Source organism: Equus caballus, chromosome 1 (assembly GCF_041296265.1).
Source record: "Equus caballus isolate H_3958 breed thoroughbred chromosome 1, TB-T2T, whole genome shotgun sequence".
In the NCBI taxonomy this organism is placed as follows: Eukaryota; Metazoa; Chordata; class Mammalia; order Perissodactyla; family Equidae; genus Equus; species Equus caballus.
The window spans coordinates 148,839,052-148,857,571 of record NC_091684.1 but is presented as its reverse complement, the minus strand read 5'-3'; the positions used below and the strand labels follow the sequence as shown (position 1 = coordinate 148,857,571).

The following is an 18,520-nucleotide window of genomic DNA, read 5'->3' as shown; positions in this document are numbered from 1 at the left end:
CCTCCTGGGATTTATTGACATGTGAGTGCCCCAGTCAGACCCAGAAATGCAGGCTGATCTATCACCGTTAGACAATTAGACCTAAACGGCAAAATCAGGTACACAACCCAAGGCAAGCCCTGCTCTTCAGCAAGTGTTCCCAATAGTGCAGATTTGATTAATGTCGAAGTCAGACAGGCTGCCTCCTTTCTTAATGTCTCTCTCTGCTGGTAATTTATTCCTTCCATCTTTCAAGTTACGGTTATTTAAAAAATAAACTGAAGTAAACATAGCACACGGCTACACACCCACTTTCCGTTTTGTCACATTTATTGAGCACCTTCCATGCACCAGGTACCTAATACGTGCCTGGGAGAAGATAGAAACAGTCCCTGCACTCTTGGAGATTACGATTTTAGAAATGGGTTGCCTGGAATTGCTGGATGTCTACTAGTCAATATTTTTGGTTACAAATTTTGGCAAAAAAAAATTTATTGGCAGGATCATGGGGAGTCCACAGAATCAATGGGAAGCCAGAGAATCAGATCAGGTAACTGGTATGCTGGGAAGGTCACATGGTAGAAACATCACCTCCAATCCCTACATGACAGCTTCAAAAAAAGATTCCAAACCTAGGCAGAGTAGTCAAGCAGGAGGACCTAAGTCAGAGGCTCAGCCCCACGGCACCAGAAGGTAGGGATTCTCACATTCAGAACAGAAGAATAGTAAGTAAAAGGTCATTTCTCCTTTAAAAAGAAATTCATCCAGACACAAAAATGATTCAAATCAACATGAGGCTGATTGATACGCTCATAGAAAGACATGCAGGGTAAGAATTTGTGGGTTATCTTTTCAATTCTGCTACATATCAATAAAGGAATATAGACTGGAAAATTCTTCCAAATCCTTTGAAAATGAGGGGTTTTTTTAAATACTGGTTTTCCCCCTTATCTTTGTATCACAATTCAGCAGGCTGCCATGTTAATTTTTACAAGGTAATCTTCACTCAGTATTAGAATGCACACCGAGTGATTAAAGTCTGATATCTTTTTCCACATCTCCATTTAAAATGGACAGGTGGAATAACTAACTTCCCTTATCATATAAATTAGCCCTTAAAATTATGGGCAACGAGTCATTTTTTCACTACTAGCTGACAAACCAGAACTGTATTTCCCCTCCCAACCTTCACAACAGGGACGGTTTGGGGAAGAAGATGCTCCACTTTCCAGCTGACAGAAAGGCTAAAATTCACATTTTAAACCATACGTATCCCTTCGTCAACTAAGCACTCTGCATTAATTTAGCCACAGCTACCCCCAAACCCTAACATTCTCTACCTTTCTCCCGAGTCAAAGCCCTTTGTTCTGAGTTTTGTGTGGTCAGTCAATCCTAATAGCTAACATCTTAACACCAGCTTACTGTGGTGGTGGCCTTGAAAAGACTATTTAACATGTACTGTCTGATTAGATCTTCATAACAAATCCCAAGGTTGGTCATATTATTAATTCCACTTTTCAGATGAAGAAAACAAGGCATAGGCAAGTTGAGTGTCACTCAAGTAACCTGCAGTGACCTGTCACAGCAATCACCTGGACTCATGAAGACTGCATCTGTGAGGTTCCGGATAAACCCCTTCTACAAACAGGCAGGGCAACTGTGGGACAGACTGGTAGGAACACAAAGCCCTGCCGCCTCCCTCTGCTGGCCGTGTGATCAAGGGGCAAGTTACCTAAAAAGTTTCCACTTATAAAATGAGAATAATGCTGTCTACTTCGTGGGATATTATGAAATAGGTCAGTCCTTCTCAAACTCCAGATTTCTAAGAAGTGAGGTTTCTTCTTTTAATGAGTTTTTTTCCTGCATTCCTGCAAGGTTTTGTAAGAGATATGTGTAAGAAAATTCTTTTCTATGACTTCCAATCCTATATTACTCCTAAATAATTACAGAATATAGAAGTTCTACGCAGTGAGTGTCTGGAAAATTTTATGCTTTTGTGTTATGCTATCTGCCCAGCAGAGGTCTCAATCAAACAAGCACAAACAACAGTAACCTAAAAGTGTCATACCATGACATGTCTCAGGCAACATTTTAAAGGGACAACTCATCTCAGTAATCCACCTAAGTTTAGGGAGTTGTGGGGGGATAAAACTGTGGCATTTGCATGTGTATAGTTTATAATGAGATCCAAGGTCTCAAAACACTATGAAATTCTGACACTTAAGAGAACTGTCTGGATATTAAACCTGAGATGCAATGTCAGCTCTTCAGTTCAGCTCAATTTCCCCAAGTTGATGGTCTCAAGGCAAAAGCAAGTTACCCGCCTAAGTAACCAAGTAGGTAACTTGTTACATAATAGTATGTAATCCTAAACATGTTTATATTTAAACAAACATGAATATTGTATGGAGTGAAAACTTCAACTAATTTTACAAATGTCTTTGACTGTACATACCATTTCCCCTAATGGTTACATCAATAATGTTGTTTACAAATGAGCCATATTTTACATATAAGAACACAAAGGCAAAACTCACACAGGAATGCAGGTCTTCTAACACTTGGTCCAGTAATTGGTCCACTTTTTTCTATCTAATACTGAAATAAAGATTTAGCCATTACCTCATAATTATATAACCTTAAGAATCTGTAATTTATTCTGAATTGTCCTAAAAAAATATAAAAACTGAGTTACTTAGTATTCTTAACATATTTAAAGTCATAAATAATGTAAAAACATGAACATAAAATATTCAGTAAGTATTTTTCTTTAATTAAATATATCGCCTATTTCAGTAGTATGGGGGGTTGTTATTTTCTTCCAAGTAATCAATACTTCATACCTTTTTGTAGTACCTTTAAATAATAAATCTGTAGGTACTTTAGAAATGATTTTATTGTATGTGCAAATAATGGACAGACACTCTAACAATAAATTCTATTTTCTAAAAATAATTAGGAGCTTTTTAAAAGAAAACTATACAACAGATCTTAAAAGGCATTGGGATTCCTCTGCTTCTGTATCATTGTTAAGCTGCAAAAATAAAGCTTCTTTTATCAGGAATCTCAAAATAGAACTGAGTATTCTCCACAGTGGAAATTACAGAGCATAGTGCCATTTGAGGAACAAAACTTCAGCTCTCACTCCAAACTGCCTCTCAGAACAGTTAAGCCAGGTCAAACAGTCCAACATAATTAGGCTTCAATATATGAGGCCATTATGATCATCTAAGATGCCAATAAACCAAAACAAGAAATGTAAAGAGGATAATTATAATACAGGTTGTCAGGTCTTTGTTGCATCCCTTTCATAACATTAATAAATGGAACACTTTACCACAAAAAAAGTTTATATATTTATACATCACCAGCCATGAATTTTTGTCATTAGTTATTACATAAATGCTGCCTGGTGCCATTATCCAAATGGCACAACCATTTTATGTCCATAATTCATTTCTGTATTTACAAACAGAATTTTCATAATTTACATAAGTATATCAGTGAAGGTTTAAAAGTGAGATGCAATCTAACATCCATACTATCTGACATTTCATAGATAGCAAAGTAGGAGAGATGTATTTTTAATCACCTTTCATTTGAGTAAAAATAAACTAGAAGTTCTAAGTTTCCAAAGGAGATTTTCAAATGCACTTATATAAGAAATGGGTACAGACAGTGAGATTTTATGAAACATCTTCCATGTCCACATCCTCTTGTAACTTCTGTACCATTTTTTCTTCCAGCTGCTTTCCTTTGCCTTTAAAAAAAAATTAAAAACTTTATCAATTCAATGTGACCTTGCAGAACTCATAACAACACTTCATAAAGGATCTTGGCTATCTTAAAACAACAGTAGCCAGGATTTAATAGTAAATTTATACCGGTCTTATGATATGCCACCTATAAATCATTCTACACACACCTGCTCATCTCACCCTCATAACGACCTGTATTTTAAAGATGAGAAAACAGGCACAGAGACAGAGGACCTTGCCCCGGGTCTCTCAGCTGGTCAGTCCAATAAGTCAAAGAGCTGGGATGGAATCCCGGCCCTCTGGATCCAGAGTCCCTCTCTTCACACTGTACGACCCACCTCACAGAGGGTTACCTAAGAAATTAAGATGGTACCAGTTCATCCCTTTTGTTTTGGGTGTCAGTCCATATCATGTACACATAAAACAACACTTCAGGATTTTGTCTATTTTGTTTTAACAAAATTTGGTACAAAAATAACCTAGGTAGGACTCTTACACAAATCTACTCAACATGTGGTGACAGAATTTGACCTCAGCTTTAGGCATGTAATCATTCAGGAATCAAGTCTCACCAAAATTTCTCACCCTTTAAGTAATCTGCGTCTCACCAAAATTTCTCTCCCTTTAAGTAATCTGTGTAAGTAAATTATATAGCAGATTGTACTTGGTGCCAGCTGGGCAAAAGACTGGTTTTCCAGCACCTCACAAAAGAAACTATGCACACAAACAACTGCCCAAATGAGTGACTAGTAGTAAGTTATGCAAGCACAAAGGGAAGGTTTTAATACAAAACGACAGTTCTCAAAATTAAGTATCAGAATCACCTGGAGAGCTACGAAAGGACAGAGGCCCAGACTCAAAGGGCGTGGGCCCCTGTTTACACTAAGTTCCCCCAAGTAATTCCCATACCAACCAAAGACTGAGAACCACTAATACAAAACATCGTCCTTTAATAAAAACAGGTATGAGGCAAAATCATCTATGAAATTATTACTCAAGTCATTTTAATTTGCACAGGTATCTTATAGAAGATAGATTTTATGAAGGGGGAAAAGAAATAGCAGATGAGACACAGTGACTGGAACTGGAAAATACACTGAATATTTTTACAAATCAAGTCATATCATAAATGGACTGAGAGATAATAGTTATATGAAAAAATACTCTTAAAAAGTTGGTTGGTATCCAATTATATAGACCACAAAAATCAAGATTTTTCATCTGTCTCCTAAAAGCAGAGAACTCCTGTGCAACGCAGTACCTACCTGCAAGAGGGGCCCGGATGAGATGGATGTTTTGCTTGACTTCTTTGATGTCCTGAACTTTCTGTAGTTCTTTATTCTTCTTCAACCTAGGATAAATACATCAAGGCCAAAATTTCACTTAGTAAAACTTCTTTAAAAGACATTTATTCACAACTTATAAAAATAAATTTTACTAAAGTAGCCACACAGATGAGGAATGGGGTCTCAAAATTATTTTCTAGTTCCTAATTAGCTTAAATAGGATTCCCACACTACCGACTTGTTCATGCATTGTAGCCCTAGTGCCTAGGTGGGAATAAAATTGGGGGGAGTGCTCAATATATATTTGCTGAGTGAAGAAAGGAATGAGAATGAAGGAAATAATTAACTCAGAATTCAATCAATCTCAGAAATCAATATCTATTATACACATATATCTTATACACATATATAGACAATCTATAATTGTTAAACGACTAGATCTTTTCTCCTCAACGAGAGACCAGTGTGTTACCTTTTCTTAATCATTCAGTGATTACAAGTGCACAAAACACATAAGACATTCAACAAAAACGCTAACAGACGAGTTCTCAAACATTTAGGCCCCTTTTCTGTAACAACATTTTTTAAAGGCTAGAAAGCTGTTAGCACATGTTCTTTTCTGACAGACTTCCACAGTGATGAGATCAAAAACTAATGCCCCTGCTCTAAAGAAATAACAGAATCCAGACTAGGGCAGGGAAAGTGCAAGGTGAGGCCAGAACATCTTGACAGCCATAAAGCAAGAAAGCACTCAAAGAATGATGAGGAACTGCAAAAATGACATGGAAGCCCGCCTAAAGGAACTCCCTGTGGCCAACCTGGGGTACTTACAACATCAAAATAAGTAATAATGACAAAGAATTATAACCCACTAAATACCATAAGAATCAATGAATACACACAGATATGATATGAATGAATAAAGGCATAAATCTTGAAATTGGGGAAAAGGGAAAAGCTCTTTTACATGAGAAAGCCAACTAATAAATGCAGAAGAAATGACTGAATTAGAAAAATCGCCATTTGGCAACGATCACAATAAAAGATTCAGACAAGACTCCAATGGATGCTAAAGCCAGTAGGTACCAACTTGAGGACTAACAGGCTCTTTGCAGAGTCTCAATGTATCTCTCCCCAAGATATGTACTGATTAAAGAGGGGGAAGAAACTGGCAGACACCACTTCAACAAGTGATCAAAGTTAACATCACTGGGAAAGGACAACACGTGCCTCCTGATATGATGCATAAAAAGGACACACATCATTTCTATATTCTGGCCAAAGGTGCCTAGCCTGAATCTAACCATGAGGAAAACATCAGAGAAACTCAAATTGAGGAAAGTTCTATAAGATAACTGACCTATACTCTTCAAAAATGTCAATGTCATTTAAGACAAAGAAAGATAAGAAACTGTCCAGATCAAAGGGACTTGAGGAGCTATGATCACTAAATCCAATGTATGATCCAGGAGTTTCTGTTGCTATAAAGAACATTATTGGAACAATTGGTGAAACCTAAATAAGGTCTGTAGATTATATAATGGTATTGTCTCAATGTTAATTTCCTGATTTTGGTAACTATACTGTGGTTATATAAGCTTGTTTATATTTTTAAGATCTATACACTAAAGTACACTTAAGAGGAAAAGAGCATCATGTCTTCAACGTACCATACAGAGATAAGGATAAAACAAATGTAGTAAAATGCTAACAGAATATACAAGAGTTCTTTATACTACTCTTGCAAATTTTTGTTAAGTCTGAAGTGTGAAAATTAAAAGTGAAAAAAAAAAGTCTCTAGATTTCTACCAGTAATTATTTTCCCAAGAGTTACTCTATATACATATTCATACCTGTTCATTATAAATTTAGCTTGGCGTTTCTGTTTGATCTCTTCAACTCTCTTCATTGCATCAACTACAAAAAAAATTCATGAAAGTTAGCAAACTTATGCTCATTCAAGCAGGATGATTATAATCAACAAGAGCTATAATCTTTTCTTTATTGTGACTTAGAAACGGATTAAATGAAAAAACTCATTGCAAAAATGATCCCTACTAAAATAGCTGAAGAAGGTGTGCACTCTCGGTTTACATCACTTTCACTCTCTATCTTTCAAAACTATCACTTCTCTACATTTTTATTTTGCAAAAGCTTTTATTGCTAATAAATCTTCCTTCTACTTTAAACCAGTTCAGCGCTTTTCAAATTGCATTCCACAGAGAACAGGGATTAACGGCAATTAATCCCATTCTTAGCGTGTCATCTCCATAAATAAAGACAGCACCTTTCTGGTCATAAAGACCACTTTTTCTTCAAGTGCCCGGGATACGATCTGCACATGATGAATACTGCTGGAATGAGCCAATCTGTCAATCAGTCAAAACTGAACCAGTCAATCTGCCATGTTCTCAACCACTAAAATACAAGTATTTTGGAAAATGTGTACAGGAGCCTTGGCTATAACAGAGCGGAGCCCAACTATGCTCTAGAATCTATACCAGCACTGTTCAATATAAGATAAAGCACACAGGTAATTTTAAATGTTCTAATAGCCACATTTCTTTAAAAAGTTAAAAGGAAAAGGTTGAAATTAAATTTAACGACATATTTTGTTTAACACAACATATCCAAAATATTGTCATTTCAACATGTAATCGATGTAAAAAATTATTACTGAGATATTTTATGCTTGTTTTCATACTAAGCCTTCAAAATCCAGCAGGTATTTTACATTTACGGCACATCTCAACTCAGACTAGCCACATTTCAAGTGCTCAGTAGCCCCTGTGGCCAGTGGCTGGCATACTGGACAGCACAACTGCCAATCGGGCTTCTTAAAGTGTAGTCTGTGATCTGAGGAACAGCAGGACATTCACATAGTCTTAAAGTATCTCCCCACCATATACTTATTAATTACAAAGAGTAAAATACTAACTTTATAGTGGAGAAAACTGGCAGACGCCACCTTAACTAATGCTCAAAGTTAACACTGCCAGTAATGGACTAATGGAGAGCAGATGCCTCCTGACAGTACACAATGACCAGAACTTGGCATCACGTCTATGGTGTTCCTAACAAACGTACATTACCCAAATCTAATCTTGAGGAAGCATCACACAAAACCCATTAGGGGATTTTGTACCAAACACCCAGCCCATATTCTTCAAAACTGTCAATGTCATGAAATATAAAAATAAACTCAGGAACTGTTCCAAACTGAAAGAGACTAAAGAGACATGACATGTACTATTCCTATAACTTTTGCAATAAAGAATATTATTGGGACAATTAGACAAACTTAAATAGGTCTGAGATTAAATATTTTATCAATGTCAATTTCTTGTTTTAATAATTGCACTGTGGTTATAGGAGAGAATGTTCTATTTTTAGGAAACGTATTAAACTACTTAGGGATAGAGGAGCATTATGTGTGCAACACACAGTTCATGAAAAAATTACAGAAGGAAGGAAGGAAAGGTAGAGAGGAGAAGAAAAGCTGAATTTAAAATGTTAACCCTGGGGGAATCTGGATGACGGATATCAGAGAATTCTATTCCTGCAACTTTTCCGTTCACTCTGAAATTATGTCAAAATAAAAACTTTTTCTTTAAGAGTACTCTGAGGACCAGCAACATTGGCATCACCTGGGAGTTTGTTAGAAATGCAGAGTCTTAGGCCCCACCCAAACATACTGTATCAGAATCTGCATTTTAACAAGATCACCCAGAAGGTCCCATGGGGCCAGTGGTATTAAGATGATGTTTGTATGAATAACTCTAAGATAATGTCAACTCTAAATCTGCACATGCTGTGGCTTAGAATTAATACTATGGTGCATATGTAAGGTTTTTTTCCTTCGTCTTTCAGGAAAAATGGTAAGGCCAAGTTCTAGTACTCAGAAGTAATTGCAACCTGAAAGTTACTCAGAAGGGAAATAAACACACAAGTGGCAGACAACCCCTTTCCAAAGAAGACACTGCATTTCCAAATATTCCAGACCAAAAAATTTTAAATGTAAGCAGCCATCTGACAGACATTAAAAATTGATCTGCAATACAGAAAGAAATGAGGGATAAAATACAAACTATTCTTGCTAGTATTCTTGCTTCTGAAGTGGACATGAGCATCTTAAATGTTGCTCAGTCCACATCTTCATGCAATTAGATAATGTAAGCAATGGATACAAAACTATTGGCAGCAGATTAAAGATAAGACAATACTGAAATAGAGGGTGTAGAGAATCAACAAATCTTTCAGAAGAGTAATATATTTTTCTGGAACACTACTAACAACTTTTATTAATCTTATTAACCAGTAGGAAATAGTTTTAAGTTCCAAAAGACTCATACTGTCTATTCTGCAAATCTTCTTTGAAAAGTCTATTTTTAGGATTTTAATATGAAAGGATTACAGAATCTGTGCAGGAAAAAAAAACTTCAATAGAGCACTGCATCTTACAGCATTTACAGATGTATAAATGAGGTGGGGCAAGGGAATGAGACTTTGTGATAATATCTGAACCAATTACCATCTAACAGAAACAATAAAATAGGTGTATTCAGTAAAATGCACCGAGTGGGAAGGGACTGTGTGCACTCTGTTCATCTTTGTATGCTAGAGTCACTGCTTATTGTTAAAGTATATGAAGTCTTACAGAACCCAACAGTATTTCCCATGAGTAATGTAAGTAACAAACCAGCATGGAGAGTCATAGTAACTGAATGTCCACACACAATTAAAATAAGATAAGCACCTGTTTCAACATCAAGCTGAATACCCACCAAATAAAAGGAGTTATAAAATATGTAAAAATGATTTAGGGCTGCTATCTTCAAGCAGTGACAAAAAAGAAAACAAAGGCCAAAATGAAATAAAACTCAATGGAGTCCAGAAATGCTTGAGGAACTTCCAATAATGTCCCTGAGAAGACTGCCTTTTGGAATCAATTTAAGAATCCTATGAAAAATGTGTAACTATGTGTGGTGATGGATGTTAACTAGATTTATTGTGATGATCATTTCACAATATGCACAGATATCAAGTCATTATGTTGTACACCTGAAACCAATATTATATGTCAATTATATCTCAATAAAAAGAATCCTATGAAGTTATTAATCTTTTCAGAAATCCTTGAGTTTGAATCAGTATTATTTCCTGACCAAATAGAACCAATAAAATCAATTGCTTTTCAAAAATTAATTCTTCCTCTATAATTACAAAAGGGAAAGATCTTATTTTAAAAGAAAGAAAAAACCCACTAAGGGGCAGAATACTCAGGGCTATGTGTAATAGGTATTTACAAATCTAGACTCTGATTTCTGCACGTGGCCCAAGATAAAGCTTTAGAGGGTGTCAAATACTACTACAAAGGCCCCTAACTTTCCAATTCCTCCCTGAAGTCTTGCGACTGACTGGTCGAAAAGTTCTGAAAGGGAAGCCCTGCCAATGATCCATTAGAGACTGACAAAATTTGTAGAATTCTCAGCCTTAGGGACTTCTGGTTAACACACTACACCGCCTCCCCACCCAAGACTAGAAACGGCTAAAGGCTGGATAAGGCAGCCATGGGGGAGGAAAAGGCAGGGCCAAGGGCCTCACACACACACAGACATAGTGGAATCTACAAGTTAGCTCAAGGAACAAAGTTTTACTACATATGGGATTTTCTTTCATTAAAGTCTCTGCCTACTTTAGGGGAAAAAAAAACACAAAACCTTGATATTATTGCCTTTAATTTCAGTAGCCTATAGCTTCATTTTTACCCAGTGAAGCACTTAGAAGTTCTGAGAATTTCTCATTATCACCTTAAGTTCTGCACTTTTTAATTTTACAGAAGCATGAAATTTTATAAGGTATACACAATACAACGTTTATATCCCTAAACCAAATTATCTAACTTGTAAAGTGTCTTATGTTTTGTGTATATTTTAACTGCCACTTCACCCCAAAAAAGTATCCTCCATCTCTATTTTTTTCAGATTTTTGGATGTTTTTGTATCTTTGTGTAGCTACTTCAAATAATGTCAAATATAATAATTACATTATTTTTATAATGGATACATCAGCCAATTCTGAAAAGGATTTTGGGTAGCTTACAATTAAAGACAAATACATGAGAACCACTAAAATGAGGATAAAATGAAACCTAACGAACGACAAGGAAACGAAATTTAATACTTAAACAACAAACTGACATTAAAGTTACAGTAATATCCCAAACCAGTCTCTCCTGAAAATTCCTGGTATTCCTTTGTGACTTACTAGTTTTATTCCATAGCTCTCGCTGGTATTTGACGGGTTCATTTCTACGTTTTTCAAATTCAAATGAATTATCCTGTAAGAGGGGGAAAAATATGGTTTTAAGAGAGGTTGAAAGGAAGCATTTCTTGAAACTTATTCTCCTAGTTCACAAAAGTTCCAAGTGTTTCAAACCATGGACACATAAGATTCCCCTTAGGGTGACCCCAGCGAATGCAAGTTTTCAAACTCTCCTCCTTTACGCACCACAATTTACAGGACAGCCTTACTGAAAACATCTCTCAAAAAGGAGTGATTCTTGAAGGGAGGGGACAGTATCACCCCCACCCCTCAGAGGGGTGTATAACAATCATGGGGATTATAATCAAACTGAAAAGTTTCCCTAATTTCCCATCCCTAGATGAGACTGACAGCAGAAAACTTTGTATTAGGCTGAACCATATGAAACTGCCATTTTTCATACACCAAAAAGAGTCAAGCATTAAGAATTTCATATGGTTCAACCTAAATCTCCTGCATCATTATATATTTCAATAGCTATATACATGTCTGTTACAGCACAAAGGTGTGAAACTACACATCTTCAAATAAATGGTGCTACTCAGCATGACATAAGCTTCACCCTGAAATTCTTCAGGTCCCCTCCAAATGTAGTTGGTATTTTGACAGTTAATGATCCTATTTATCTCAAAACATGCAAAACAATTTTGGAAAAGCTACAGGTTTCTTGGAAAAACTACCAGTATTTCTGGGTTTTCAAATCTATCAGACTTACGCATATGGAACAGCACTAACTCCATATTTCATTTATGTACACATGCCTCTGTTCAGATCACAATAACCTCAGCCATGACAAGGTCACCAGAAAATGACTGCGACTGGCATCCTTTCTTCACTCATCCACTTGCCACCTGCATCTGAGAGGCTATGTTTCTTCTTGTCCATACTGAAACTTATTTTTGTGACAATAATTGCGATTTGTCATTGCACCTCGTTAAAAAATACTCTTAACATTCCTTACGTTCATTGAAAACCTCTGATGTTAACGAAGCCAGGAAAGGGCTTCATGGCAACTGCTTAAATACTGCCTTTAAGGAGTAGAGAGATGGGAAAGACATCATGGGTTTGGGGGAAGAGGCAGTCATGGAGGGAAGGGAGAGTTTAAGGATCTTCCTCCCTCAAAGGTAGCCTGTGGAGAAATTTTCATCTCCTCCCTTTACAGGGGTTGAATGTGGACAAGCTTCACCAGCTCCTTATGCCGATTCAGTAACAGCAACATGATGAGGGGGGCTCATGTCATGAAATTCCCTCAGCCTGACTTCCCACTATTGCTCCTTACACCCACATTACTAACTAAGTTCTGTGCTCTCAGACACAAAGTCCTGCTAAAGAAATCTAGAAACTGATAAATGAGTCTATTACAAATCCCAACTGAGCCATCACTGATGTTCAAGAATCCTTTAATTAATTATCTCTCAACTTCCTTTCAAAATCCCTAAGTAGCAATTTCTAACTTCACCTCAATCCATTTAAATGATTTCCCTCCTTGTTTGCTTGCAAGAGCTAAAAAGTTTCTTGAGGATAAAAAATCACTTCTACAAACTGGATTAGGAATTTTTTTCCTTTTCAGAATTCTACAGATTTATGGTTTTCAGGATCATGTGAGAATGAGACTATCAACACAGCCAAAAACAAATAAGTCACTCATTAATTAATAATTAATCACATATCTCTTGTTATAGTTAATTAAATCACAGACCGCTCCCCTGAAAAAAATTAAAATTTTGAGAACTGTAAAACGATACTGACAGCTAACTGTACGCACCACGGTAAGCTCTTTACCAGCCGCTTTCCGGAACGCTTTGGTCCACCTGACCTTGCGAGGGTTGCGCTTCTTTTTAAAGTTTTTATGACACTTGGATTTACAGAATCTGAACACCTACAAGAAAAGTAAGTTAAATAGTAAAAAGTCAGTATTGAAATTTTTCTATTACGCTACCCCTACCAGACAAAATATACTGTAAAGTCTGAGAAATGACAACGGTTCTCATTCACATGTGCTTTACTTACTCACAACGCCATTTAGAAATGGGTGAGACAGATCAGATTAAATGGAAAGTGAACGATTCAAACATCATCAACTAAAGGCTGAAGGCCCGGAAAGTACAGTTAAAAACTACCATTTTTATGGAATAACAGTAAAATTTTCCAATGATACTGAATGAAGGGAATGATTTTAAGGAAAGTCATTTATTTAAATCTCTTCCCAATTCAGAAGAATTCTCAAAATTCATTTTCTACAGACCTCAATGGAGTATATAGAACCCACTGCGAAATCTCCTTTGGTTCGTTTGATCCTTACACAAAATAATTTCAAAAAAGCAACTAAAATTGTCTCTAGATTTGTTTTCCAAAGTATTTATTCATAGATCTACTTGGAAGATTCTTCACTACTTTAATTCTTCATCTTCATCCCAAAAGATGTGATCCTTTGTGCTTAATTTAACGATGCTTCAATGTGCTCTTGAAACAGCTTATTGGGACTCATTATGTAAGTCTAAAATACATTATTTTATTACTTTGTTCATGTCTTAGAACACATTACGATGTGTACTGTGTGTACTACTAGAGGAAATCTGAAGAGAAAAAGCAATTCTTTCAGTTTATGGATCTTGGCATAGAATATTAAGTTGAATTATCATACCTAGGTGATGTGACCCATTAAAAAAATACGTCAAAATGAGGTACAAACATTTCAAACCAAGTAAGTCTATGAATATACCACAAGCCAAAATATTTTTCATTTTATGTACATTCTATTCTACGGGGAACGTCAGGCAGGTCACTATACACACCAGGACACAGTTTTCTTAGAAATGGTCGATACTAGTTTAACCTGAACTAGGCGCTCACCTCCTAGAGAGCCCTCTCCTGAGAGAGTTAAGTAAGAGTATGTCTACATTCTTGAGTTAATTTCAAAACAACTAGAAAATATAAGAACTACTGTAGTCTCCTGGAGTAACTCACTATGAAGCCATCACTGGTAAAATTTCTTTGAGGATTTTCAACCCCAAGTACTATTACCCTTTTAAGTAAAAGCCTCCTCCATTTTACACCTACTAGATAGCTCCTAGACAAACCTCCATTTCTGCCATCTATCTAAGGAGAGGTTTGAACTTGTCCTGGGTCTCCTCAATTCTAAAGAGAGCCACTGGGAAGTTACAGGGGAAGTCTACGCGAACTCCATAGCTAACAGATGTCATCTGAAAAGCCCAAGGAAGTATCTGAAGAGACTGGAGTCACTGGAGATGGGAAGGGGATCCAATCAGGCAAAAGGAGCAACTACTATGAGCCTGATGTCGCACTAGATGCGAGGGAGACAAGAATGATTAAAACATGATGCTCTACCTGGAGATGCTTCGCTAGTAATGTGATAAAGTCTCACTTTGCAAACAAGAGAGATGGAGATCAGACCCGGATACAAACAATAGGACAAAGCTATACGCAGGTATATCTCAGGGACATTGCAGGCTCGGTTCCAGACCACCACAATAAAGCAACCATCACAACAAACTGAGTCACAAGAATTTTTTTGGTTTCCCAGTGCATATAAAAGTTACGTTTATACTATATTGCAGTCTATTAAGTGTGCTAAAGTCTATTGTGTCTAAAAAACAATGTACATACCTTAATTAAAAAATACTTTATTGCTAAAAAATGCTATCTATCATCTGAGGCTTCAGCGAGTTGTAATCTTCTTGCTGGTGGAGGATCTTAGAGCATTAAAACTAATTCTACCCTCAAGAAGCAACCTAAGGAGCATAAGAGGGGAGGGCTCTACGAAAGATGGTCTCAAACGCTAAGAGCACAGAGGCTGAAAGCCTCGTTAGGAGGCTATGAAAGTGACAAGTGCCTAATTTGGAACTAGCATACGAGAGCAGAAAGAAAACAAAGATACCACTATCCTTTGCAAAGGCAGAATGGATAGGATTGGTAACTAGATCAAAAGGTGAAAAGACTCAAAGATGACTCTCACGTTTCAAGCAAAGCTGTCTAGGCAGGTGACAGTGGTATTAATTCAGAGAGCAGAAAGAGTTGAGGTAACAAGGAACTCTCTTTCAGTAAGTTCACTGTTCGGTATGAAAAGGATTTCCCTGCCAACTGGAAAATTCAGACTTGGAACTAAAGAGATACAGATTTGGGAATCATCAACACAGAGAAGCCGAGATGCTTGTTCTTCATTAGTGCTTCAAGGCCTCTATTTCTTATTTTCCCAATCAACTCTGTTCTGGATCCACTGGTCTCCCACAGAGCAAGCTAGCTCCCAGCTGACGCAACACTGTCCTTGCTAGCAATATAGACTCCCTCACCTTGAACTTCCACTGTGTCTGCCAGATCAACACCCAACCCTAGATAGCTCCAACAACCTGTTCTAATTCCAATACCCAGCTGACAAACAGTGACGGACAAAAATCATAAAATCATACTGACCAGATCATCTACAAAGCCACAGTGCCCAGTGTGAATTAGACCCCAATGCAGCCATCATTTGATTCATTTCTATAAATTTTTTATTACGTTCCTGAGAGCAGGAATTCAAAATCTTCTACATGTTCTTTCAAGTTCCCAAACATAGCTTTGGTCTCTCACTTTCAGCAAAAACCCCTGCTACTAACTTAATGAGATTATTATCTTCTGCCTATAATAGAGATATAAGGCCATAAAGTAGGAACTGCAATTCTTTAGAATGTCAAAATCATCTCCTTAAATATAGATTCCTACATCCTCTTCCCCTCTTCTTAAAGATTCCAATTCAATAAATCCGGTGGAAACCAAGAATCTATTTTTTACAAGCGCCCAGTGATTCAGAAGCAAACATAAGAGAGGTCAAATTTTGAGAAACAATGTGTTAAAGAAACAGAGGAATGAGATTCATTCTGATATGAGAAGGCAAATTCATGTATCATTCACAAAGTCTTTCACAACCAGGCCTTCTATCTGTATGTTTCTATCTTATGTTTATAGACGTACCTGTTTGTATATAGACTTACATTTGTATTTATAGCTCTATCTCAAACCTCCATCACCATCTACAATCCAGTCACTTCTTAAAACAGAGATGTAATTGCTTCACTGCCTGCCTTTGCTCAAATTGTTCACTTTCCTTCCACCGAGAATGCCTTCTCCTTACTTTCTTACGCAAAATTCAAGCTCCAGGATAAACGTCGTCTCCTTTCTGAGCCTTTTCACATACGACCCTCTCCAACTCACCTCCAATAACGTCATAATACACAACTCTATTAAGCCATAAGCAACATTTCTATCAGCCTCTACACACCACGGACAGTCTAAGTCGCATTCATCTCTGTGAACACGGACCTTAAAAATGACGTTGACTGGGCATGCGTTCAACAAGGTTTACTGAACCGAAGAACTTGGCCCAACTACAAGAGTGGCCAAACAGCCCAAATGGACCCCAGATTCCCCGTCGGCGCAGGCTGGGATCGCTCCTGAACCTCATCGCAGCCAGCCAGCATTGCCCAAGGATGGCCTGGAGAACAACTCCGGGCGAGACGCCCGCAAGGAGAAACTCCCTAAGGGGGAGGTCGAGGCCGAGCTTCTGGCAAAACCACCCTCCCGCGGGGGCAGCGCGGAAACCCCGCGCCAAACACCGCAGGGGCAGAGGAAGCCCGCGCCGGGCGCGGGGCCGCCTCAGCCCGCGGGAGCGCAGCGGGGCGCGCGCTGGCCTTGGCCGCCTCACCTTGCAATCGTTGCGGACGAACATCATGCCGTGGCCGGGGTAGATGGGCCCCGAACAGAAATAACACTTCTCGATACGCATGTTGAACCCGCGTGGGTACCCACCAACTAGACGTCGACCTTGAGAGGAAGTGACGTCGCCCCGCCACAGGAAGTGATTCTCTTCCAAGTTCCCGACCCGGAAGAGGCGAGCGTCCTTCGCTCCTGCGGGCCCCTGGAAAGCAATGCCAAGGTGACAGCGCCTCCCCGCGGCCGCGCGTGCCGAAGCGCTGCGGTTTGGCGCAGGCGCAGAGCTGCACAGTCGGCCTGGCAGCCCTCTCTGGGGAAGCGAGGTGTGGGTCTGCGCCGCCTCTGAACTCGCTCACTTGTTTTCCTCTCTACCGTACCCTATAACGTCAGCATTTGCTCATGTCTTGTCTACCTTGTCTTTGATTTGTGCTTTTCCCCAGAAGGCTCATCCATACATTGGGTTGTCCCCAGGAACTCATTTCCCCTCGGGCAGCCTGGACCCGCCTGGTGTGGGCGGCGAGCGCCTGCTGCCCGAGGCGACTTGGGACGCTGCAACCGAAGCAGTTGAGTCTTGAGGTTCGGAGGACTTAACCAGCAGTGTTTTTAAAGATTTGTAGTGGTGTTCTCCACTTTTACTCCTCCCTCCTGTTAATACCGCATAGTATACATATGCGATAAAGAGAAACATTTTCTCAGGAAACTAAGTTTCCCTCCCCAGACTTCCAGTCCTCCTCCCCAGTGGCAATCAGTTCCAGAGATTTTGCTGTGTATAGACAAATATTTTTGTGTGTGCACGTCTCCACTTTCTCTTCTTTGTAGCGCTAATAAGCATACTATTAACCATTTTTCGCGCGTTGCTATCTGTCTCCCCTCATTGTAATGTGAGCTCCATGAGGGCAGGGATTTTTGTCATTTGTTTACAGCTATATCCCCAATGCCTAGAACAGTTCCTGGTACATAAATAAGCATTCAATACATATTTTATTATCAATGAATACTTATTTTTTTTCATAGTTATACATATGAAATTGTATGACGGTATCGTGTTAGTTGGTCGCCTACGGATGGACATTTGCTTGCTATCTTTTGGCATAAAAGCATCCTTACCGATATACTTTTTTTTTTCTCAAAAAAATTTATCTATATAGAACTGCTAGGTCAGAGGATACTACACTTTCAGCATTTGGTAGGTAATATTAAACGCCTTTCAGAAGGTTTTAGCAGTTAACTCTCAACAACAAACAATAAGATGCTGATTTCACCACATCTTTGCCAAAGTTGATATTTGCCAATCTGAGGTTAAAAATTTTTTCATTATTATTTTAACTTGTATTTATTAAATTATGAGTGAGGTTAAGAACCTTTCCAAAAGTTTGAAATCTATTTTTTCCTGTGAATTGCCTGTTTATGTCCTTTACACGGTTTTCTACTGTTGTTGATTTTAATGGCACTTTACATATTAAG

General features: G+C 38.1%; 1 protein-coding gene across 1 annotated transcript; it reads right to left on the bottom strand.

Moving 5' to 3' along the window:
- Positions 1 to 291: 291 nt before the first annotated feature.
- Positions 292 to 17,594, bottom strand: RSL24D1 (ribosomal L24 domain containing 1). Its single transcript, XM_023617033.2, has 6 exons — positions 17,049 to 17,594; positions 13,113 to 13,226; positions 11,291 to 11,363; positions 6,877 to 6,940; positions 5,003 to 5,088; positions 292 to 3,739 (listed from the first exon to the last, which is right to left on the bottom strand). The coding sequence occupies exons 1-6, from the start codon at positions 17,127 to 17,129 to the stop codon at positions 3,666 to 3,668; spliced, it is 492 nt and encodes a 163-aa protein (XP_023472801.1). The 5' UTR covers positions 17,130 to 17,594; the 3' UTR covers positions 292 to 3,665.
- Between the last annotated feature and the right edge of the window lie 926 nt (positions 17,595 to 18,520).